Source organism: Thermothelomyces heterothallicus (assembly GCF_042370625.1).
Source record: "Thermothelomyces heterothallicus CBS 202.75 unplaced genomic scaffold P884_scaffold_9, whole genome shotgun sequence".
In the NCBI taxonomy this organism is placed as follows: Eukaryota; Fungi; Ascomycota; class Sordariomycetes; order Sordariales; family Chaetomiaceae; genus Thermothelomyces; species Thermothelomyces heterothallicus.
In genome coordinates this window covers 398,057-422,416 of record NW_027192570.1, presented here as the reverse complement: position 1 = coordinate 422,416, position 24,360 = coordinate 398,057, and the positions used below count along the sequence as shown (strand labels likewise).

Here is a 24,360-nt window from a genome sequence, read left to right as displayed (position 1 = left end):
CATGTATCACGGTCCCTCCGACATTGCCAGAAGCTCGGCCATCCTTGCAAGGCCACTTCGATTAAGTTTCTGATCTGCACTCCGCAAGACTTATGTCAACCTCCGCACCATACCCAGCTTCACAGCAAACGCCGGGGCATGTCAGCCAGGTTCGGATACGTCAAGCAGTGTTTCCCTCCCCCCACCTGGCAATGGACTGGGCGTGTGTGGATGTGTGCGTGTGTACTGCGAGGAATGGCCACAATTCTTGAGACGGACCGAGCATCAGCGCCCGGTCACCGGCCCCAGGGCCCCGAACCGGCTGGCATGCGGTGGAGAGTGCATGTCTGTCCATGATGCTGTTCGCCGTGGTGTAACCAATGGCTATATGGTCACACGTCAACTCGCAGGCCTGACGCCAATACAAACCAGCTCGCTGCCGGCTCTTACGAACACACTTAGCGATGTTTCACAAAGGGCAGAGAAACGAGGTTTTCCCTCGGGTATACGCACATGGGTGGTGTGCTTATGCTCAGCTGTGGGTACTTTGGCAAGAACCCAGGACCCCTTCAAAGAACCCTTTCCCAGTAAGACTGGAAGGATTCGACTTGCGTCCGATCCCGCAATCCGATACTTCTCATGCCCAGATCCGGCAGTTCATAAGAGCACATGGGGTTTAGACCACATTGCCCGCGGCATCATATCACGGCGTAGCTTATCGGTACCCGCTGTTATGGAATAAATAAATGGGATGGACAGACGAAAACCTGGCCTCCTGCATTTCGGCCCTATCCCCTTTCAAGAGCGGCAGGAACCCCTCCTCACATGGAGGCTCACAAGGATTTGCGCATTCTTCTCTTGTATGTACCGTACACGTACATACGTGTACAGTACATATCTCGGCCCCCGACGAAGCCTGCTACGCCACTCCGGTTCTCTCTCTGCCGTTCCCAAGCGGCCTGATAGTCTACACGTCATCTCGATGCCCGCTTGGCAACCGCCGAGTGGCTAGCGCAGCGCAGGGGGGGCGTCACGGCGCTCGCTGCAGGCGCGGGCGCGGGCGCAGGTGGGTAACGGGGAGGATCGGCCCGTAAACTGTATAGAGCACACAGAGAGAGGGGGAGAGTGTGAGTGAGACGGCATGGGACTATGAGACCGGGAAGGAGGGGGAGAAGGGGAGGGAGAAGGGGAGGGAGAAGGGGAGGGGAAGGGGAGAAAGCAGATGCAGATGCAGAGAAATGGCCAGAAGAGGGCGGGGAAGAAGAAAGTCTTGACTGGAGGCCTACACTGGATCTTTCCGTTCGTTGGGATGTGAAGGGCCAACGAACGGTCCACCATCGACTTGGTAGTGTATGTATCTATGTACATTCTTGGTAAAAGTTTGCGGGCCGCCCGTCATCTTGGCCGCCTCGCTGGGGACAGGCTGCGTCCTGTGCACGTCGACACAAATGGGGAAAGGGGAGGGGAGGGGGTTCGCATCGTAGTTCTGGTACCACCGCCGCTGCCACTACAAGGAAGAGTTTGCGGCACATGAATTCAAGCTGTCGGTGGTTTCTTTTGTGGCAGTTGAGGGCTCGGTGTGCCGTGTAGCGGACCCAAGAAGGAGGGAGAGAAGGGGGGGGGGGGGGGCAAAAGGTGGTGGCGTCTACTCGGTGGCCCATCGTCCGTGACCTTTGGTTATTCGCCTGAATTTTTTATTATTATTCTGTGGCGGTGGCAAGAGAGATGCATACACAGACTGCACGCATATGTATAAAGACGTTTTCCGCTCAGTTTCGGACTAGCCTAAGGCTCAGGGGGATGTTTTTTTCCCCTCTCTCTCATGAGCCGGCGCTAGCTTGAGTTCTTGGGCGAAGCTTCACGCAGAGTTGCCCGAGGACCGTGGTAATAAGGACATGATCTCCCAGGATACAACAGAGAAGAAGATGTTCGACTCACCCAGACTTCGGCGTCCATAGTTTCCGAGTGTTTCAGCCCTTCTTCACCTTTCTCGGAGACTCGGCGCCTACGCAAGTCCATGTAGGTACATACCGTGCCCATAGCTGCCCTGGGAAAAGCTGCTGGGAAAAGCTGCCCCGGCAAAAGTATTGGGAGCATATGGAGAGTAGGAAATAAAGAGCAAAAGAAAAAAAGAGGAACGAACTTCTCGGGTCCGGCTGCCATGACGACATAATATTGAGCTGGTCCCGGATGCCTTGGTGGCCCCCAGGGGCAGAGCAGACGTGGACCATGATTCTTGGGGGTAAGATTATCCCCTGCAAAACAGGATAGGGTGCGCTTTAGGGAGGGAAGGGGGGAAATAGCATTCCTTCTTTCTCACAACCTCGCAAAACAAATGACCAAGCCCACGCCTCTAACCGGAGAATTTTACGCCACCATATACTTGACATGACATCGTCCAGAAAAGCAAAGCACTACAGGAATCTCCCAATCCACCGTGATTTTGCGCGCCTGTTGAGACACAAGCAAGCAGGAAAAACCGAGAACCACACTTAACTCCATTCCATCGACACCCACCCGTCCACCCGAATTCGGCAACGTTCTTCCTGCTCCTGTATCTCTCAATTCTCCTATTGATCCTGGTAGGAGGACCCAGGCCAGGTCACGTCAGGTCAGGTCAGGTCAGGTCAGGTCATAGGGACTAGTTCAAGTCCACTTTGAGAAATCAACCGAATCCACTAGCGCCTCAGCCGTGCTCGGCTGCAGCGCCTCGGTGTTCTCTGTCGTCACTGTCGATAGCATGCTCGAGCGGTGCGACTGGTCGGTCGCGCTGGTGGCGTTGGTGAAGAAGGTCGCGACGGACGACCTGCGCAGGCTGCTGAAGCTGTCGCGCATACCTGGCGTCCGAGCATTGTTGGCCCCGCCAGCACCGGGCACGCCACCCAGATCTCCGCCGCCGATGCCTCCCCCCGTTGCTGCGCCAATCCCTCCCTGCCCGGACGGTTGGTGATGGTGATGGTAGGCGGCGGCGCCGTGGCTCGCACCGCCGACGACGGACAAGCCGCCGGCTGCCGGCGCAGTAGAAGCGGCAGTTGGCGTGGCAATGGCTCCTGACGGAGGCGACGGCGAGACGCTGGGCCCCCCAGACTTGGGGCCGTAGCGGGCGCGCAGTGCGTTGATCTGGCGGAGGCGCTCGCGCCACGACGACACGTGCTCGCCATCCTCCCTATTGGCCCAGACGAGCGAGAAGACCGAGGCGTTGAGCGCGAGCAGCCGGACGAAGCCGGGGAGCGCCTCGAGGCTGATCATCTTGGGCTCGGCCGCTGGCGAGATTTCGGGGAAACCAGACTGGCTCATGACTTGGACCATGCAGAAGCGCGAGGCGCCGTCCTCCTGCGGCATGCGCGAAGCGACAAAGGGGAGGTGCGGAGTCGGCGTAATGACGATGTAGACATAGTTGAATTGGGACGGAAACGTGTCGAATTTGAAGGGCAGGCCCGAGTCATTCCAGACGATGTTGACAAAATCGTTCCCGATGTGCCGCTTCTTCGCGACGCACTGCGGGTCTGTCTCGAGGTTTGTTGGCATCTGAGTTGTGATGTGGAACACGATCTCAGTGACGCGGTCTCGGAAGCAGTAGGTGTACTTTCCGTCCAGGTCGTTTTCACGGTCCAGGCCCTGCGTGTTGAAGGTGGCCCCCTTCAGCCTTGTCAGCGTCCCCAGCCCTTTGAGGAATCGGTGATAGTCAGGGCTGCCGCTGGTGTTGGCGAGAATCTCCGCCTCCTTGGTCTGCCCCTCCTTTATGTAGACGACGCCCACCTTGTGGCCGTCCACTGGAGAGTTACGGTCAAAGACGCGGATGGCCCGGTCGACGGCATCTTCGTGGGGAAGCGGGATCGGCCGGATGGCGGGATCGTAGAGTTGCGGCATCGGAGCCAGCAACTGCATCAACAAGTGGCTCGGGAAAATGGTGAGGCCGTCCTGGAACCGCCCTTCCCACGCCGCGGCGTCGGAGCCGTCGGGGGCTGGCAGATTCGGCGTAGGCGTGAACTCGACGCGGAGCGCATAGGAGGACGTGCCGGAAGGGTAGCGCCGTGTGATCTCAGCCCAGTTCGACCCGGTCGCCTGTCGGATCGTGAGGATGCTGTTTCCGATGATCCACCGCTTCTTTTGAATCTCCCCAAAATACTGCTCCTTGAAGAGGGGGTCCTGGGCCGAGTCGCCGGCGTCGGAAAATGCCACACGCTGCATAAAGTCGAGGGTGATCTGGGCGTGCTCCTCGGTGCTCGCGCTCCCGTCAACGTCCGTGAACAGATTTTTCGTGATCCAGCCGATATGGTTCGGCCGGTCCGGAAGCTTGACGGCGAGGAACCAAAACGTGATGACGTGGTATGCCAGGGCATATACATACTGCGGCAGATCATCGCTGGGGGCTTGTTGGCCCTGAGCATCCGGCTGGCTCGCCGAGGCGACGTTTGGTGTTGCCGGCTCGCTGACGATGTTGCCGCGCATCGCGAGCTTCTTCTCACGGACGTATTGTAGATACCTGAAACAGATTCCCAGAACGATACGGTAATCGTCGTCGCGGAAGTTGGAGTACAGCGAGCGCAGCCGGCTGAGGCAGGCTAAGAACTCAAGAATGTGCATCGCCACAAATGGCTGCGTGATGACCTGGGACATCTTTTGCAGAACAGGGACGAGTGACTTGCTCACCGACATGGGTAGTTCGTGGCAGCACACCGAGAGAGCGTGAATGCACGTCTTCGCTGTTTTGTCTGAAATGCCATGCGTAAAGGCCCGGACCATTTCATCCTCGTCCGTCTTTTGGAAATGGTGATGGTAGCTGACGATCATGATGAGGGAGTGGAACAAGCAGTTGGCAACATCGCTACGGCGAAGGCCTGATGAGTGCGGAGGCTCCTGGAAATTGTTCGTCCTGACCATCTCGCAGAGGAGGCGCCGCAACTCCTGGATATAGGGTATCGCATCCCTGAATAACGGGTGGTTGCTGAGCTGGGCTGGGAGATGAACCAAAACGAAGCTGTAGACTTCCCAGTTGCATCCATGGTGGAAGAGACTCAGCACTGCCTCCAACCACTGTGCCATATTCAACACTGTTGCTCCCTTCTCCGATGAGCCGGGCCCGCTCGCATTTGAGGCGTGTGAGGCTAGCAGCGGACTTGGTCTCGCTGGCGGCGTCTCGGGCAGCGCGTCGGCATCTGGTAATGACCATAGCCTCTGGCCCTGATAGGTGGTCGGCTTGGGAGTAGATGCCGACCGAGTGGGAACGCCCCGCTCAGCTGTCTGACCTTGGCTGAACGATATGCCGCGGGTCGGCCGCCCTCCGGTGTGCTCTGGCCTTGATAGTCTTGCCGGCTGTGCGGCATCCTCGGCCAGTTTGCGCGCGAGAGACGCTTCGGTCCTGTACAAGGTCGCAGCCAGTGTCTCGTTCTCTATCAGCGTTGTGAGGTAGACTTGATGTTCAAAGTCGGCCCGGAGGCGGAAAAGAAGCTTCATCGCCGTAAGCCGAGCGTCTAGCTCACAAGAGTTTGAGCGAGCGATATGAACAAGCGCCGTGTACGCTTTAGCCGCCTTTGAACCATTGGTGTTCATGGTGCGGATGAAAATCCGAGAATAGCCTTTGGTGACAACATTGGACGCGCTCTGGCTTGTTTGGCCAGACACCTGGCCATGCTGGGATGCTAGGCCGGCCTCGGGCGTGGGCAGTACGGACAAAGGCGGCCTAGACATGTCTTTGGCAACCACGCCCTTGAAAGCATCCAGGATATCGTCGAAGAGGAAGTCAGGTACTGTTTCCGCCACATTGACCAGGAACGCTACCGTTTCTTGGAGGACGCCACCATCGGTCTCGAGTGGTAGCCCGGCGAGCACTCGCTGGATGAGATTGGTAACTGCATCCTCTTCAACGAGGGCCTCGGCAAGACAGAGGAAGTCGTAAACCTCGATGATGACCTCCAAGGCGCCCAGTCGAGTAGAAGAGTTGCGGCTCCGGTTGAGAAAGAAGCAGTCCAAGACTAGCTTGAGGCTGTCCTTCCAGCCGACTTCTGACGGGAAACAAGCTCGGGTTTCTTTGAGGTACGCAGTCACGAGGGCCGCCGCCGAGTCTGGAAGCGCATGCTGAACTTCAGACAGAAACACCATGCATTCGTCCCGCTGCAGAAAGTCCGGGTCGTTTTTGGTGACCAGGGCTTCGATCCGGCTGACCAGCGATCTCAGCTGGACAGTGACGGTGTCCTCAGGCTCTCTTTCATCCTTAGCGGCTGTGGGAAGGGTAGTCGAACTAGAACTCGCAGAGGGCGGCGTATGAGTGGCTTTCGTCGCACACTGCACGGCAACAGAGAAGATCGGTGACCAGTTCTCTTCGACCAAGATGGCATTGATGCTGCCCTCGCGACCGTCAAACAATGAATTGATGAGCTTCAAGACCTCGGTTGCTATCCTGGTGGAACTGCTCTTGGCAACCGTAGCCAGACCGTCGACGAGGAGAGCCAGGGGAACGGCCGGGTATCCTTTCTCGGTAGACTTGGAGAGCAGTTTCTTCAAGACTGAGAGCGCCCCGCGCACATCTCGGACGGAGTCCTTGTCCTTGTCCTTGTCCTTGTCCGGGGACGTGGAGTATGTGCGGAGCAAGTCGAGCAAGATCCTAACGGTCGACTGGCCGTGGTGAGACTTGCAGATGATGGATATGGTGTGCCAGGCATCCTTTTGCAGATTGGGAACCAAGCAGTGGATCGAGCTGAGGATCTGGATGCAATCTCTTAGCTTGTTGTTCGGAATGGTGCCAAATGTGACCACGGTGTCAACCACGTTGATGCAGGATCTCAAGTCATCTTCCACGCTCGTGTTCATGCATATCTCGAGGATTATGGCCATCAGATTCCCAACCACGCCGTCCGTGGCAAATTTGAAATTGAACTTGATGACATCTTTGAGAAGCGCGAACAGCCGGGCCAGGTTCTTCTCTTCGCCTGTCAACGGGGTACTCCCTCTGGGGGCCCTGCCGGCCCCGCGAGAGGCCTGTCGCCGAGCAGTCCTGGCAGCCTTGTACGCCTCCTGCAGCCACTTGGTCAGGAGTGGGAAGATGTCGTAGTAGAAACCCGATATATTGCGGCCCCGGTTGGTTAGATCCTCGAGCGCAGCCAGCTGGAGATTGAAATCCTCGGATTGATCCAGCGCGGCCAGGGTGCTGAAGTATTCGTGCCGTTCGAGCTCAGTAGAGCCAGGGCATTTGATACACTCGGCAAGGAGCTGCCAGGCGGCCTGTCGAGCACTGGGCGGTTTGGTCGGGTGAATCAAGTCCTTTGCAGCATGCCAGATATCGCGCACCTGCTGAGTCCGGGCGTATCTCAAGGTCAGAGGCGCTGAAACAACTAAGTGAAATCAAAAGGAAAGGAGGGAAGGGGGGGGGGGGACGGCAATAATAACGTACCGGGTTGAGAGGGAAATCGGCAATCGCATAGCGTAGCGAGTTAGCAGCAGCGACCCGATCACCCAACTGGCCATCCTTGAGTTGTTGGAAAAGCTCGGTCTGCTCGGGGGAGAGCCCATGGAGGGCAGATACTGGCGGGAGGGTATCGGAACGTTGGGCGAGGGACTGGGACCCGGGGATCGGCTGGAAGGGTTGCTGAATGACCGGAGGAGACTTGGTCAACTTTCCACCGCCGGCGAGCCCCTTGAACATGCCGGCAAGGCCGCCGCTGCTCCTCGTCTCCTGCGGTGGCGGCTCGTCTCCGGGGGAGGGCGACATGGGCTCCTGGGCTGCTGGGTCTTCTGCGGCCGAGTGGCCTAGAGAAGCTAATCGCCGCAGCATATTAGCGAGTGGTTCAAGTGGCTCATTGGGATCGAGGTCACAGATGAGTGCAAGGAATCATCGACATTCGGATCGCCAAAAAAAAAAAAAAAATAAGAACGTATGACGTTCGGTGGTAGACCGGCAGACTGGCAGGTGGTAGTGCTTTGGTGCAGGAACATGCAGGAGCTTGCAGCAGCCGCATGCAGGGCCGCCCAACAATGGGTCCGCCTCAACTAGTCAGCAGCTAGAGGGAGTGGCAGCGCAAGCCGCAGCGGTGGGTGGTAAACTGGAAGATATGACAATGCGCGACCTGCGAGGCCGGCGACATATGGACGTGCGCTGCCGGGACGAAGACGGGCAAGTTGAATAGATGTAGGTGAGGGTGCGGGACTGAAATCGTAAGAACCGGAGGGAATGCGGGATGGCGCGGTTCCGAAAATCAAGAGACTTCACTTACACGGAGGAGCGCCAGTGGCATAAAAACTCACGCTCCAAGAGCGTCGATATGAGGCCGAGATGTTGGAGAGTGTCTCCGGATCAGGTCGGGAACGCGAATGCCGGTCGACCGCCACGCGACCCTCGAACCTTTACCCTTGTTGGATTATGGAGCAGGTGAGGGGAAGATCGAGTACCGAACTTCGAAGATTCCGCCTGAACCAAGACCACATGCACCACCACCCACTCCAAGAATGGCAGCCACACCTCACCTCACGCGCAGCCTGTCGCCGGTGATCGCTTGCGCTTTTTTTTTTTCCCGCACGAAATCCGATTTGGTGGTTTCTCTGTTGTCTGACCCGTCGATCGCCCGGCCGGGTACAGATGCAGGAGCAACAAGGCCAAAAAAAAGAAAAGAAAAAAGAAAAAGAAAAAGTGAGCTTCTCGGTCTGCGGCCCGCGCCAACCACGGGACAGGATGACGAAGTGTCTGTCCAGTCAAAATCTGGGGTCAGGCAAGGGGCATAGATAGGGTACAAGAAGAGAGTGGGTCTACGATCTGACCGAGCGATTGGCCGGCCCTGCATGCCCGCTGGCTCCCAGCTCCTTGCAAGAAGCAAGCCAGACTCATGCTTGTGCAGCCGCATGGGAGGTCGCTGATGATGCACAGATACTATGCCAAGGTAAGGTATGTACCTTACTGTGTAGAGCAATCACCATGGATAACGTAGAGGAAGGACGCAGGAGGCACGTGAAACGATGTACACAATTGGAATCAATGCTCGACCCTGTCTGAAGATGTCGGCAAGGTGGTATATCGTGATGCGAAACTAACAGCAGCGTCTTAACCATATTTTCAGCTACCGACCGTTTGAGCGGCAATCTCGTCGTGATTGTATTCTGTACAGACGCAGGTACTTCACACAGAACTCTCCTTAGGTAATTCCAATGATCACCTAAGGCGAGTATGTACCTAAGGTAGGTACCTTAAATACCATACTGTAGTACGTACAGATTGTAGTTTTCAGTACCAAAAGAATTACTGTTATGTGCTGTGGATGTACCTGGAAAGTCGGGGATGCCACTATGCCAGTGAGTTCAATTATCAAGCAGATCGGGTACAGTAAGTAGGTAAGGCACCTTAGTACGGATATGGATTACGGATGTAGTGTACTACGTACTTGATCCAGGAAGTCGGCCCATAGGAGAAGGTTCGCAGCACTTTGACTGCTAATAAGTCCAAGCTCCCCACTTTTATTTCCCTTGAGCGGTCGGTGCCGCACCCCACCTTGACCTGCAAGCGGACCCCTCTGTTTGCCCGATTCGATTTGGCTCTAGAATGACCAGTGAGCAGAATCCACCAATAACTCTGGCAACCACTGCTGCTTTTTCTTGATGTTTTGTTTTCCGACTTCCGCCTTCTGAGCTTCTCATCACCAAATCGCCACCCGGGAACATACGCCCGTCATGGCCTCAACATTGGATCACCTCGCCCAGTTGCTGAATGCAACTTTGGATGCGCAGAACCATCGTAAAGGCAAGTTCCTGAGCCTTCAAATGCTCCGAGCATGCATGGTAGCCCCGCCATGCTATGCCCGCAGTGTCGCCGGGTCCAGACTTTGGATGACGTCCTTATACTTCGAACCTCTGACCGCAGTACTAACGGCCGAGCTTGTACAGCTGAGAATGCCCTCAAAGAGGAATCGAAGAAGCCGAAATACTCCTTGTCGCTCCTTAGCATCGTGAACGCCGATGCTCAACCCCTCAAGATCCGCCTCGCCGCCGCTCTCGCTTTCAAGAACTTCATTCGCCATAACTATGTGGTGCGTGCGATGCGTCTACCCCTGCGGAAAAAAAAAGACGAGGAACATGTCAGGAGCCTAACTCTGTAGTAGGACGAAGAGGGCAACTACAAGCTCCCTCTGGATGAGGTGCAGACCATCAAATCAGAGCTCGTTGGGTTGATGATTTCATCCCCCCCCACAATACAGACCCAGCTTGGTGAAGCCATCAGCATCATTGCTGATTCGGACTTTTGGGAGCGCTGGGACACTCTTACCCAGGTACGGCCCGGCCCGGAGGCGTTCGGCCATGTAATGCCTTGGTCCAACAACACTAACCCGGCTTCGTTCAGGACCTCGTCAGCCGTCTGTCCAATACCGACTATAAGGTCACAAACGGCGTTCTGGAAGTTGCCCACTCGATTTTCGTGCGGTGGCGCCCTCTATTCCAGTCCAACGAGCTAAACAGGGAGATTCTACATGTTGTCGGGGTTTTCGGAGAGCCGTTCGTCCAGATGCTCAGCGTAAGAGAGAGCTGCCGAGTAGTTAGCCTCGACAACCACCCGCTGACCCATTTTTGACAGATCGCAGACGGGCAAATCGAGGCAAACAAAGACAATGCCAGCGCACTCAAAGGCTGGCTCGAAACTATGAGCCTGTTGATAAGGATCCTCTATGACCTCTCGTGCCAAGATATTCCGCCCGTCATCGAGACACACCTGCAACCCATCACCGTGCTCCTCCACAAGTACATCACCTACACAAACCCCATCTTTGACGGCGAGGAGGACGAGGCGACGCCGCTCGAGACACTCAAGTCGGACATCTGCGACGTCCTCCAGCTCTTTACCAACAAGTACGACGACGACTTTGGCCAATTCGTTCAGGAGTTCACAAACAATGTCTGGAACGTCTTGTCAAGCGTGGGTCCCGAGAAGAGATACGACACACTTACAAGCAAAGCGCTGCAGTTCTTGACGGCTGTTGCCTCGGTGCGCCGTCACGCCGAGATTTTCAACAACGAGCAAATTCTGGGCACAATTGTTGAGAAGGTGATTCTCCCTAATGTTGCGCTCAGGGAGTCGGATGTCGAAATGTTCGAGGATGAGCCAATCGAGTTCATCCGGCGCGACCTCGAGGGTTCCGATACCGACTCGAGGAGGAGAGCGGCCACCGACTTCCTCCGCAAGCTCCTTGACAACTTCGAACCTCTTGTCACGCAGGTGGTCTTCAGGTATATCAACCACTACTTGACCGTTGGCAAGACGGACTGGAAGGCGAAGGACACAGCCGTCTACCTTTTCCTAGCCATCGCTGCCAAGGGTGCTGTCACTGCCGCACACGGCGTCAAGACGGTCAACAGCTTCGTCAATGTTGTTGAGTTCTTTGAGCAGAACATCGCCGCGGACCTTCTCACCGAGTCGACCGAACCGATTTCGAAAGTGGATGCCATCAAGTACCTATATACCTTCCGCAGCCAGCTCAACAAGGCTCAGTGGGCCAGCGCCATCCAGCCTCTCATTCAGAACTTGGCCTCGTCCAATTACGTCGTCTACACTTATGCGGCGATCGCAGTGGAGAGGGTGCTATTCCTGACCGATGAGCAGGGTCAGCACTTGTTCCCGCGGAGCGATATCCAACCGTACGCCAAGGACCTGCTGGAACATTTGTTTGCCCTGATTGAGAAGGACACATCCTCTGCGAAGCTTCAGGAGAACGAATTCCTGATGCGCTGCATCATGAGGGTTCTGATCGTCATGAAGGAAGGGATCCTTGAGTGTGGCGCTGAGGGTGTCCTGAACCACTTGATCAACATCACCAACGTGATTAAGGAGAACCCCAGCAACCCGCGTTTCTATTACTACCACTTTGAGGCAATCGGTGCCCTTGTGAGGTGAGATTTTGCCATTCCCACCCATGCTTGATCCAGAGAACTGACTTGCGGCAGGTACTGCGGTAACTCGCCTAAGCTAGACATGCTCCCCCGGTTGTGGACACCTTTCGTGGCCATCCTTCACGAGGATGTTTCTGGTAGGTTGGCCGCCAACAGCACTGCGAAGCCTGTCTAACGGTCTGGTATAGAATTTGTTCCCTTTATCTTCCAGATCTTCGCTCTGCTCCTCGAGCTCAACCCTGCGAACCAGGTGCCCGGCGACTTCAAGCTGCTCATCGAGGCGGTCCTCGCACCCGGGCCGTGGGAGACCAGGGGCAACGTGCCACCTCTGTCGAGGTTCATCGCTGCCATCATTCCCAAGGCTGCAGAGGAAATCAAGGCCGAGAACAAACTGGAGCCCTTCCTTGCCATATTCCAGCGCTTGCTGACAGGCAAGAAAACGGACCAAAATGCATTTGATATTCTCGAAGCTATCGTTGGCACTTTCCCTGGGTAAGTTACCAAGCCGCCGCGAAACGTTCCTAGCACATCTAACTCTGTTCGCTAGCGATGTTCTGGAGCCTTACTTTGGGACAATTATCACGCTCATCTTCACCAAGCTGCAATCGAACCCGACCGACTCGTACAAGTCTCGTGTGGCCCGCTTTTATCACTTGGTTTCGGCGCGCGGGGGGGAGGCCAAGATGGGCGCCGACTTCTTCATCAGGCATGCCGAGGCCATCCAGCAGAATGTATTTACGCCCTTCTACCTCACCGTCATCCTGCCCACGACGGGCCAGTTTGCCCGTCCTGTCGACCGCAAGCTCGGCGTCATCTCGTACACCAAGACGCTGTGCGAGTCGAAGCAGTTTGCCGAGCGCTACCAGAAGGGTTGGGGCTTCACGTGCAACAACCTTCTGGATCTGCTCAAGAACCCGCCGCGCGTGGCCGCCGGGTTTGGCGACGAGATTGTCAACGAGGCGGACGTGGACGATATAGGGTTTGGCGTCGGCTTCACCCCACTCAATACGTGCAAGCGCGGGCCCCGTGACGACTTCCCCGATATCGTCGAGGTGGACAAGTGGGTTAGTCAGTATTTGAAGGAGGCGAACCAGCGCCTTGGAGGCCTGGTGGCCACTTTCGTCGAGCAGCGGCTGACGCCTGAGGCGAAGGCCGCTTTGGCGCCGTACTTGGCTTAAGGCTCGATTGGGCAGGGGGGTTTGCTGTCCAAATTGGTTTGGGGTAGTTCAAGATGGTTTTGGAGCGGTGTGGCACGACGTTGATTAGATGCTCGGCGGGCGGAACCGAAAATCGATACCAAGGGAATTTTGGTACCGAAGAAATGCAGCACCAAAAAAAAAATGGTGGATTCAGATTCATGGCGTTTTGGAAGACATGGAATAAATGCGGCATGTACCCTTGTCTGCGTTAAAGTGGTTCAGAGGATCTAATGAGGACTCTGCTTCAATCCGGGATGCTTTGCGCCCAAAAAGAACTGCAGAGCTCTCTGCTCGACGGTGTCTCTGGGCAAAAGGGATCACACATGTGGGGCAACACATTATTGAGGCTATGTTTGTATGTATGCACTTATGTGCTTGGCTGCTCTTTCGGCCGTCGGTCTATCGCACTCGTCCAGGCGTTGTTTGCGAGGCCTGATCGGGATTGGGAGCTGGAGCTTGATGGATTTTGGTGAAACGTATCAAGACTTACTTAACTGAGCCGACACACGCACCTTTACTCGTTTCTAGTCTTTGTCTCGGTTTGCCTAGGAAGGGGGGGATGTGGGTGTTGATGGCGTCTCTCTCCTTCAATCGAACTTGATTTTTTTCTTTTTTTTTTTTTTTTTTTTTTTTTTTTCTCTCTCTCTTGTTTAGGCCCGTGTCCATGAGAACAGGAGATATGGGGGAAGGGAGGGCGCAACACACCCATCCTATACGGTAATCCGTATGTAAATGGATTCGCGGGGCATCGGTGGGCAACACACATGTATGTACAGTGACTGAGAGAGTGATGCACCGTGTCCTTGCACATATTTGACTCGATGCGTCCAAGTTTGTCGTCGGCTGGCCTTCCGAAGGCTCACAGACCGGAGATGCTCTTAGCGCCGGCTCGGTTCGGATGCAGGTCTGGCTCGGGAATCTCCGGTTCCGCCTTACTGGGACCGACCGGAGTTCGGGGACTGGATTCCGAAGCGGATTGTTGGCGCGAAGCACTGACGCTCCTTGCTGTGGGCACTGTGCAATGCGGCTTGGCCCGTACCGTACCTTACTTACACCTTGTTGTATGTCCTTGCACGTTAGTACTGCGTATTAAATCTTGAGGACCAATATAGGTGATGACCAGAAATTGAACCACTGGATCTCGTTGGCTCCTTTGGTAGACGCATTTACATGCGTAGATTTATAGATTTAATTACGTACATTCAAACGGATACATGCGCATGAAATGTGACGCTTGCTTCCCAAACACTTAAAGAATACGAAACATCACTTCGAGATGTAATCCGTACGCTAGAAGAGAACATCCCAGCTCAGATGCACGTTACACATGACCCCGACAACCCGGGAATTCGTCCCTTACACGTTTCGCCATCTTGACTGGCGGGCGGGGGGGGAGGAAAAGACAAACATGGATATGCAATGAATTATGATTAACGCCAGATGTCCCTTTACACAAAGCAAGTTCTCGGTCATGAGCCGGTCGTCACAGAAAACGGGGTGGTCAGAAGAGAACAATGTGATGAAAGTCGGCAATACGACAACAGTAGCAACGTGCCGAATAAACAGAATGCTGGATATGTACGGTGCCAGGAAAGGAGGGACAGAGAGAGAGAGAGAAAGAATGCTGCCCGGGATATCAAAGCGTTTGAAAAACTCAGCCGGAGAACAAGCCACTCCAGCATGCGCTGGGGAAACGGAAACGGCAACGTTAAGCAAGCCCAGTCCCGGTCATACAAAGCCGCCGTCGCCAAACACGCCCACACTGCCCCGCCAGCCGCGCCGCTCACGCTCGCCTGCCAGAGGTGGAGACTGCGGCGGTTGATGGTACTGCTGGGGGGTCGGCGGGCCAGCCCTCAGGTGAAGGTGGTGCAGCGGTTGAGGAGGCAATTGCGGCGGCTGCTGCTGCTGCTGCGGGTCCATGTCGCTGTTGCTCGCCCTCCTGCTGGAAGGACCGCTGGCGTTGGTCTGCACAAGGAGCAGGCTGCTTGCGCTGCTCAGGCGCCTTGTGAACTCGGTAAAGCTGAGGCGCTTGGTGCTTGACCCCGAGTGCCGCTTCTCGGCCGAGTTGCGGTGGGTGGCCGATGGAGAGCCTGGGGTGAAGCTGAATCCAGTTCCATCCTCGGACTCCCTGGGCGGTTCCAGAGACGACGAGGAAGCCAGCATTGTCGCCAATTGTGGCTGGCTGTGCGTCCTCTGAGACATTCCCGGCCTGCTCCGGGTCCTCGAGTAGCCCGTCTGGGGCCGCGTCTGGGAATACCCGGGACTTGATAGAGCCATGAACGCCTCGTGGTTATAAGTCGGCGGAGACCGCATGCCGCGCGACGTTGGTCGATGCCGACGTGGAGGCTCGTATTTCCCCGCAATGAAATCGAGGGCTCTTTGTTGAGCTGACGTCGACGGAAACTGGTCCTCAACGTCGCCTTCCCCAAGAATCCCGTCGCTGTCATCGTCGCTGTCGTCGTCCGAGTCTCGTTCCGAGTCCGAATCGGAATCGTCACGGTCGAATGCGCTCTTGGGCTGCGAACTCGATGTTCCGGCCGATGAATCTGCGGCAGCTTGTGCTCGCGACTCTGCCGCTTCGGCCTCTCGCTGCTTCCTCTTCTCATCCATTTCCCGCATCAGCGCGTCAAAACGCGCCAACGAGCTCAACTTTTCCTCCCCGGGAATCTCGCGCTCGGAACCGGGGATGCAGCGCAACTGGAACGCCCTGTCGAGGATGGTTTCCCGCGGGCCCGGCGGCGGGTTGGGGTCTGGTGCTGGCGGCAGCGGAGCCGGCGCCTGCAAACTGACACTGCCCCGCCCTCTGATGGGGGAACTGAGTGCCGACGATCTGCCCTGGGCTGATGTCCATCCTTCGATAAACTCACCCTGATACTCCCCGATCGTCGTTGCCGGGGACGGGAGGTCCGCAGGAACCATTGCGGTGTAGCTAGGGAAAGCCATATGGGACTGGGTGGTAGAACCGGTTTGTGAAGAAAGGTCGCTCCTTTTGGACCGCAGACTCGGAGGGGCATCAGAGAAGGTGACGGGCCGGTCGCGGGCAGAGCTCGCTTGACAATGATTCTTCAGGAAGAACCCTGGGCGCGAACCATTCCTACTGCTCGGCCGCTGCTGCACGTCGCTGGCTTCCCTGGGTCGAGGCGTGAATGGGTTGACGAAGGTCGGCGACGCTGGCGTGAGCGGGCTCATGGGCACTCTGTCTGGGACATATGGCTGGATGGCTTGCTGAATGAAGCGCACCCACTCTTGGAGGTTTTGCCGTTCTTCTCCAGGGCGGAACAACAGACTGGTCGGTCCAGTCTCCTTCGGAGCGGAAAAGGCGGCAGTCCTGCTCGAGCGTCGCTTCCTCGCCTTGTCTGACTGCGGATCTGGCAAGATGTTGATGACCATGGTCGGGAGGGCTGGGCCTTGTTTGCGGTGCGAAAGTATCTGGAGCTGACAGTCGGCGATCGAACTAACCGCGTACTGCTGTATTGGTTCGGTGTCGTCCTGTCGAGTAACCCCCCGCCTCTTCAGTCAGCGTTGTCGACCCCCCCTCGGCAGCAATGGCGGGACACACCTTGGACTTGTATATGGAGAGGAACATGCCCTCCGTGAGCGTTCGGGTGAGCTCCCTCGGCGCGGATGTGCGGTTAGTCTGTCCTCTCTTGGCTGTGTCCAGTTGGGTCCGATCTCGAGTCGAGCCTCCGATAACCACCCATCGCACCTATCAACCGGTCAACGGCTGTTCAATTGGCACACGCACACACATAGTTACAGAAGACCCGCGGCGGGTCTGATGCATTACCTTCCAGACTGGCTTGCCAATAATGGTACCCCGTTCCGGGGGCATGCTCAGAGGTCCCTCCATGTTTTCTGCCGAGCTCTCTCGTCGTCGATCGATGGATAGAGGGGATCGTAGGGGGAGCTCCGTTAAGAGTGAGGGCCTTGAACGGGAATTGGGTGTGTTAGCCATAGAGGGGGCGCATGGTGAAGGAGACCTTAATCGGCCGCACAACGGCGATGTGCGCCGTTCCCTTTTGTCGGAAGCGTTTGCCGGAAATCTCAGCGAACGGGGCACCCGCAAACCGATTCTCGCCCGCGGGTCAGGTCCAGGATGGGCCCCAATCAAGCAACCCGTCAGAGAAAGGCGGAGGCGGAAGGAGATCGCTCAGGAGAAAGCCAGAACCGGGCCGGGGCCGCAGGTTGAACAAGAGACTGACTGACTGGCGCGGCGTCCGGAAGCGCAGGGGCGAGATGAATAAAATGCAGCCACGCGGGGAGCATGTGGACTGGAGCAGCTGCAGCCAAGGCAGAGCCAAGAATGCGTTTTCCAGAAAGAACCTGCGCTAGCGCAGCATGGTGAAGACCGCCGCGCGCACAATGGGGGAATGTTGGGGACAGGTACCCAGCTTCCAGGGGCACCAAACGGAACCTCATCAGCGGAGAGTGGGCCGCGACAGCGATGCGACTGGGGGTATCTTTCTCGGACGCTGGACAAGGTGGTTGATTGATTGCAATCACTGCAAATAAATGGCCGGGCCGGCAATCTTCGGCACCGCATGCCCCTTCCGTTTGAGCGAACTTTAAGGTGAACTTTCACGGGAGGTCTCGCCTGGTTTCTTTCCTTCTTCAAGCGAATAAAACCCGACAAAGTTCTCAGCTGCTACGGATTGAGTCTCCATCGCCAGAGCCGGGATGCTGCTGCTTCTTCCCAGAGCTTATCATCGTCCCATGTCCTACGATATCTAGGGTAGGGTCGTTTTCCCATGTCCGGGCTTCCGCTTACTTCCACGCCTGGGTAGTGTATGGAAAAAATGGTCTCAATATTCCAACGCACAGACGATATTAAGTGAACACGACAGGAGGTAGCGTACGTTCCTCTACAGACTAATAATAAGCTATTCCAAGCCCGCGGATGGCCATTGAGGGGACGCTGGTGCGGTACGAAGGTAACTACCTGAACAGAACATGGAGTGGGCTCCGTCTCGGAGGAAGGACGGGCCTGCTAAACCCACCTTCGGCCCCGGTGCGAACCTGAAAAGAGGCAGCAAACCGAAAGCCCCCGTGATCCCTGTCGCATCGCTAATCGAGGGACAGTGGGGCGTCAGTTGTGGGGCGCACCACGACAAAAACAGATGTTTGCTAAGGCGATTTTTGGTTAGCGACCGTCACCGTGCGCTTGGCTAGCGCGCCACCTGAGCTTTGACATGTTCTTGAAGCTGGGGTCCAGCGTGCCGTCGTATTTCCGGCCAGTCAACATGGGGGGCTTGTATGTGGAAACGGACGAGGTCTTCATCTGAGCTGTCCGAAAAGTCGCGGCGATGGCCCGGATCGCTCCAGGCTGGAAATTGTGTGCAGTCCATACGGGTCCCGTTTTGTGTACAAATGCTGCACATATCATACTGACTTGTTCCAAAAAGATGATAAGAACGGTGACGCTTCGGTGGATGTAGCGATCGAGTGGTTACAACGTAGATATCGTGATGCATCGGTAGATCTACTATGTATGTAATGTACGGGAATTTGAGAACACAAGGCCCCAAGAATGCGACCCTGCATCGTGACAATCAGGCCGTTTCTTGCGCCCCTCCAGGCGGCCTGGTTCTGCGACCCCGTCATTTTACATCATTGTTTGAAACTGGCCTTCGTCCCATAGTTGGTGCTGCGCGCACGAGGCGACAAGAAACACCACCTTGCCTGTTAGTCGCATGGGTTCGGCGCTGCTTAGTATCAAAGTCGTTGCCATGCAGCGTCAGACCACCGTGTCTTGAGAGACCCTAAAATTACGCACTTGCTATTGAGATGAATGCGCGCTGCGACGCAGGCGCAGATGGGTATGTATCTTGGTAGGTTGTTACGCAGTGCAGAGTTAAGTCCATAGCGTGGGTATAGAGGGATAGTTAGTACGGATACGTAACGGGAAGACTGGTGGAGGCGCTCCCTGGTTCAAAACCATGTGGTTGACCTTGCATACAAGCTAGCACTTGTTCGGAATGCACTACATTCCTGAACTCCGTACATAAAACAGAAGTTATTTGCATATGCGTGCAGCACCAAATTGCTTGGTGCTTTTTGTTAGCTAATTCCGAGAGATATACTCTTGCGGTTCTTGACTCGCCGGACATTAACTGTGTACGGACGTACTCACATAGGTAAATGCCGCGAAGAACTTTGCGATGCGAAGCTGAGTGGATATAATAGGGGGCATCGAATCACTATCAGTTCAACGAGAAAAACTCTATCCAAACGAGACTGTCACCGCATAAAGAGTCTGATGTTGGCTGACCGCCAGAGAGGCAAATGAGGCGGAGGCGAAGTGCAACCATGTCTTCCCGCCCTTGTCCAGTCTACTTGTTCCATTCCTGGACGGGAGGGGCGGCAAGAAGATCGGAAGATGTCTCAGTGCCGCTTTGTTGATCTGCTACTGTGTAGTGCACATATGTAATCCGTAGTGTATGTACACTAGGGAGGCAGGAGCCGCAGGGGCCATCCGCCAGAACCGGCGATAGTTAGTTACACGGGAGGCTTCGATTGACGAAAACTGGCTGACCGCAACTGATGTTTGCCACAATATCCGTAATTCGTGCAAAAATAGTTTTTGTAATGTCGTATGTGTAACGAGGGTCGTGCCATGTCTCGGGATGCGAGCCCGGCTTTTGTAAGGTGAAGAAAGTACAGAGTATAGACAGAACATTCGTTATTCGTATATATGTATGTGATGGTACGAAGTCATTCCCCTGATCTATATAATACACTGGTGCCTGTGTACCCGAGTGACGCGAGACAGTGTAGACGGAAGCGGAGGGGCTACATGTTAGGTGGAGAGCGCTGCTGCTATCCCTTTGTTCTTCTCTACGCATGAAGCACGCTTGCAATGGAAGTTGGGAGGTCTTAATGGCTCGATGGAGATGCTCTGCAGATGTGGTCAGCAGTCTTGAGCCCCCTCGGACTTGGTCTTAAATCAGCTCAAAAGGCACGAAACGAGAAGAAAAGCGCGATAGATGACACCCCTGGTGTATGTACATACAGTACATACTTCGGGGTTTGTAGTTAGCCTATTGCGCTTTGGGCATTTCCCGCGCCGTGCCCCGAGACTTGCAACGCATTTATCTTTTGACATTTCCAATCATTAATTATTTCTGCGTCAAGGCGTCTGCACCCCTGGGTAAGCTGATCAGAGAAGTCTGGTGGCGGCAGCGAAGGCATCGGTGCTGCGGACACCTCGGACTCTTAGCAAGGGTTTCGCGCGGGAGCCACTCGAGAAGCACCGAGAATCGAAATGATAACACACTCACCCAGTGGAGAATGGTATGGATTGCAAAACACCTTACTACACGGAGTATCTACTGTTTGTCTAGAAGAACTGGATTCCAGCACTCCACGAGCAATGGGCGCACCGCACTTGATCATTGCTACGCGAAAGAGGCAAACAGAGAAACTAATGCATACTACCTTACATTGCACCTCGTTAACTACTCAAGTCGATCCAATGGGGGTTCTGGTGTATATATGTACTCCGTACATTCCGATACAGAAAGCTCGGAGTATTCTCCGTGAGAACTTGCGTAGGTGTATGTTGTCGCGTGTTCAACGCGCATCGAACCCAACGTCGACCACCCAAAAGGTTGCATCCGGCTACCGGAACATCCACACGCTCACTGGGCTTCACTACCTACCTTGTCAGTGTAGTAGCGTTGTGTAGTTATTCCAGAGGCATCAGCCAGTTAATTAAACGGCATGAGGTGGCCTGAGCCGCTTCTGCCCTCTCCCCCTGCCTTGCCCTGCCTTCCGTGTGGTCTTCATTCAAGTCAACAAAGGAAGGGAGGGGGGGAAAGGCTCCTTCCGCAGTGAGTTGCCTCGAGGTGACCGACTCGGATAATCGGAGACTGCAGTGCGGCAAACTTCCAGGTTTGCTACTTGGTGTACGGATTACACTACTGTAGTATGTACAAACTAGTTAGTACAGGACAAGCAAGAAGGACAAAATCCTTTCCCCTCTCCCTCCCCGCGCTAACGACGCCCAAAATAGCTGTCAGAGGAAGCACTAACTCGTTAGTAAGGTTGATCTCTCCAAAAGCGCTGCGACTGACGCAGAGTTCCTCATCGGGCCCCGCGTAATCACGGACGAACCCTGCGCGATGGTTTCGGCAAACCTTCGCGGAGCGCGAGAGACTCGAGTCTTCCCGGACCCCGGTGAAGGGATCGCCATCGGAGACTGACTGCGGATTAGTGACTGCGTACACTACATTACACCCGTACCGTGCTTCTTGGGACTGCTGTTCCATCGCAGTCCCCGCTGCCGTGGGTTTGCTCGGCTCTGAGCAGAACACGCTCGATTTTGTCCCAGAAAGAAGGCGGCGGCGACTTGAGAACCCCAGCATAGTTGTTTCTTTTACTTTCTTTTATCAAATCTTTGTTCTTCCCCTTTTTCCCCCGCGGGACAAGTATTCTTCCCCCCCTTGTTATCGCTATCATTCGACTCGTTTCCTTCTTAGTATTTTGTTTAACCATCTTCTTCTGCGTTTTTTCCCCAACAACTTCCGGGCTCTACGGAGCAATGCTCTTTGCCTGCAAAGGAAACTGTGAGCTGTCGAAGTGGGGTACACAACGAAGCTTGGGAGGCTTGCTGTGGGGGTTAACAAAACCACAAGCTTTGGGAGCATGACATCAGGCCAACTGTAAACAGACAATGGTCATGCCGATCCCCTTAGTTCCTCTCAGGTAGTCCCAGCATCGGCACCTTCCGTGACATGAGTTGGTCGGTGATGTACGGATTAGTCGCGTACATACAGTACACTACAAGAGTCAGGGAGAAGGCGCCGTCGTCCGTCTGTCGGTTCGGGGCTGGACTGCTGCTGGGCGGGTGCACCAACCCCCGCGGGTACGGTGGGAGGTGGAGATGCTCTGCCGAACGAGGCGAGCGACAATACGGCGGCGGCTTCTCCTTTCTGCTCCCTTCTTTTCCCTTCTGGAGGCGAAGTGACCGCGCCGGACGAAGAAGGTTGTCATGGATAAAGTCACTCGGTTTGTAGTGTACGGCTTACAGTCCAATGTGGTTCATTTGAGCACCTGAGTGCATGTATGCTTCCCAACTTAATAACAGTGGAAGAGCAGGCGTTCGCATCCATTACCGGAAGAGGCCGTAAATTGGGAAGGAGAATGGAAGGGGGCGAGGGTGGACCTTTTGACGATTAGGGGCTCCATACTGCAAGGATCCGCCTTCGGAAAAAGGGCCTTATTCTCGCGGTAAGCTGGTGATAGTAGTGTACCATTTTGCGATTTTAGGGGAGGAAAACGATCTGAGACAAGACGTCTGTCTCCTCCCCGCGCAAGGATGGGATCCGTACGGAGTCGCTTGATCTCGCCCTTGGAGAGGTAGTGCGCTCCCCCTCGCCCGGGAGCTGTCAAACACTGACCCTCCTCATCCGAGGCAAAAGAAGCCGGTTATTGCACCTGGCCACTGCTTTCGAGGCAACTTGTCCTCTTTCAACACATCCCAGGTTCGTCCCTGAGACACTCTAATCGTCCGGAAGACATATGACCTTCTGAGGCTTCAGGCGGGTGCGAGAGTCGGCTGCTTGTTGTGAACGAGTTGGACATTGCTGACGAGACTTTACAACAGCTAACGAGAGAGAAAGAGAGAGAGGAATAGCAGCCTGTAGAGCAGATTAGCATGGGTTGCGCGGGGAGAGAAAGCTCGCCAAAAAACAAGGTAAACAGACCGCATCGAGCCTCGAGCACCTCTCCTTCGCTCACCCGCAAAGCTTGATTGGTGGTTTGAGGCTCAATGCGATAGAGGCGCCTCCATGCCCATTCAGTGGGCGGTACTCTGAGGAACGCTATCGCGGCAACAAGCTGATCTAGGACGGTTCGCTTCGAGGTGCATTACACGTTGATATGGCAATGAAAGGTGTAGCATTTCTGGAGCATACGGGCAACGGGGCGGCCTCTGGGGGGTTCTGAAGCACGACCGAGGCGGGGCGAGGTTTTCATGACGCATTGAAAGCTGGAATCATCGCGTAGAGTACTCTGTACTTGAGAATGTGAGCTAGTGATCATAAGGGAAGTCGGGGCAGGAACTTACTCCAATCGCTAATGCCGGTCAGTCATCAACGGGTGAGCCCGGACTGGGATGATAGAAGTGCTGTGTCACAACAGGAGCTTACCTCGGCCGAGGCACGCACCGAACCTTTCTTTCTCGGACTCCGTGGATTACAACAGTGAGCAGGTAAGGGCGGCTCAACGCTCGACGGATGCCTGTCCTGCCCGCCCCAATGCTTGCGTGGCAAAGGAAGGTCGAGGAAGACCCTCCGACCGACCACCACCTGAAACCATACGCTGATGGACAGCATAACAAACGCTCAATCAAGCATCCCTCAGTCTCAACCTTGCACTACCAGAATGACCGTAGCGGAGGATGGCAAAGACTGATTCTAAACCCCGATGCCGCCTAGCTTCCTTGGACCTTATACTCATGTGTAAGTCGTCGACCAGTTCCATGTGCACAGAAGGGCAAGCTGTCGCCCATGGGGACATTTCGTGCTTCGTGACGACCTCCCCGCAACTGGCATAAATTCAACAGGCAACTGCTCATGTTCAAGGCGGCACTTTGGCCATGTTACCAGTGCTACTTCTGCGCAGCCCCAGGAGCCGACAAGAGAACGCAGCATGACCATTCCTCGGTGGATCGAATCCATGACGGGATGGGGAGGGCGTTGTACATACGCTAGAAGGGTAATGTCGGGCCGGCGAGAGGGAAAGGAGATCCCGCGCAGAGTAATACATGCCTAGAAGTAACTGTCATCAGCTATCGATGACCGCATTTGGGGGTGCGCATTCCCTGATGTGTCTGCACATTGATGAAGCCACCCTCGTGGGACGGTGGAAGAAGCGCGACTTGACGAAAAGGCGTAAGCCTACCCGCGTCAGGTCAGCCTGTGCCTACGTTGCCGTGACTCGGAGGAGATAGCTGTAGATTCCTTGGCAGCTTGGGTCAGGTGAACGGCTACCAGACCTGGCCGCTTTCATCGCTGAGATGCTGTTCCTGCAAATAACGTTGCCTCTTAGCGAGGCGGGTTTGCAGCTGTCCTGGATGCCTTAATTTGTGGAAAATGGCAAGATACCATGGTCTGTTAGGCTCGAACTCGGGTAGGGTAGCGACACGTCAGAGCTTGTGTCTCCTCTGGATCTGGAGAGTTGTATGCATATATGAATATACATACAGTACATACATACGGACCAGTGTATGTATGTATGTATGTATGTATGTATGTATGTATGTATGTATGTATGTATGTATGTATGTATGTATGTATGTATGTATGTATGTATGTATGTA

General features: G+C 55.3%; 3 protein-coding genes across 3 annotated transcripts; 1 reads left to right on the top strand and 2 right to left on the bottom strand.

The window, feature by feature from the left end:
* Positions 1-2,625: 2,625 nt before the first annotated feature.
* P884DRAFT_198849 (uncharacterized protein) lies at positions 2,626-7,687 on the bottom strand (the record flags this gene model as incomplete). Its single annotated transcript, XM_069438185.1, has 2 exons — positions 2,626-7,266; positions 7,370-7,687. The coding sequence occupies 2 exons, from the start codon at positions 7,685-7,687 to the stop codon at positions 2,626-2,628; spliced, it is 4,959 nt and encodes a 1,652-aa protein (XP_069298134.1).
* A 1,946-nt stretch (positions 7,688-9,633) lies between these two features.
* On the top strand, positions 9,634-13,019 carry P884DRAFT_277091 (CAS/CSE protein; the record flags this gene model as incomplete). Its single annotated transcript, XM_069443036.1, has 8 exons — positions 9,634-9,703; positions 9,847-9,989; positions 10,062-10,229; positions 10,301-10,471; positions 10,532-11,841; positions 11,896-11,978; positions 12,030-12,333; positions 12,389-13,019. The coding sequence occupies 8 exons, from the start codon at positions 9,634-9,636 to the stop codon at positions 13,017-13,019; spliced, it is 2,880 nt and encodes a 959-aa protein (XP_069298133.1).
* A 1,749-nt stretch (positions 13,020-14,768) lies between these two features.
* Positions 14,769-16,890, bottom strand: P884DRAFT_198562 (uncharacterized protein; the record flags this gene model as incomplete). Its single annotated transcript, XM_069438157.1, has 3 exons — positions 14,769-16,529; positions 16,600-16,746; positions 16,828-16,890. The coding sequence occupies 3 exons, from the start codon at positions 16,888-16,890 to the stop codon at positions 14,769-14,771; spliced, it is 1,971 nt and encodes a 656-aa protein (XP_069298132.1).
* Positions 16,891-24,360: the final 7,470 nt, after the last annotated feature.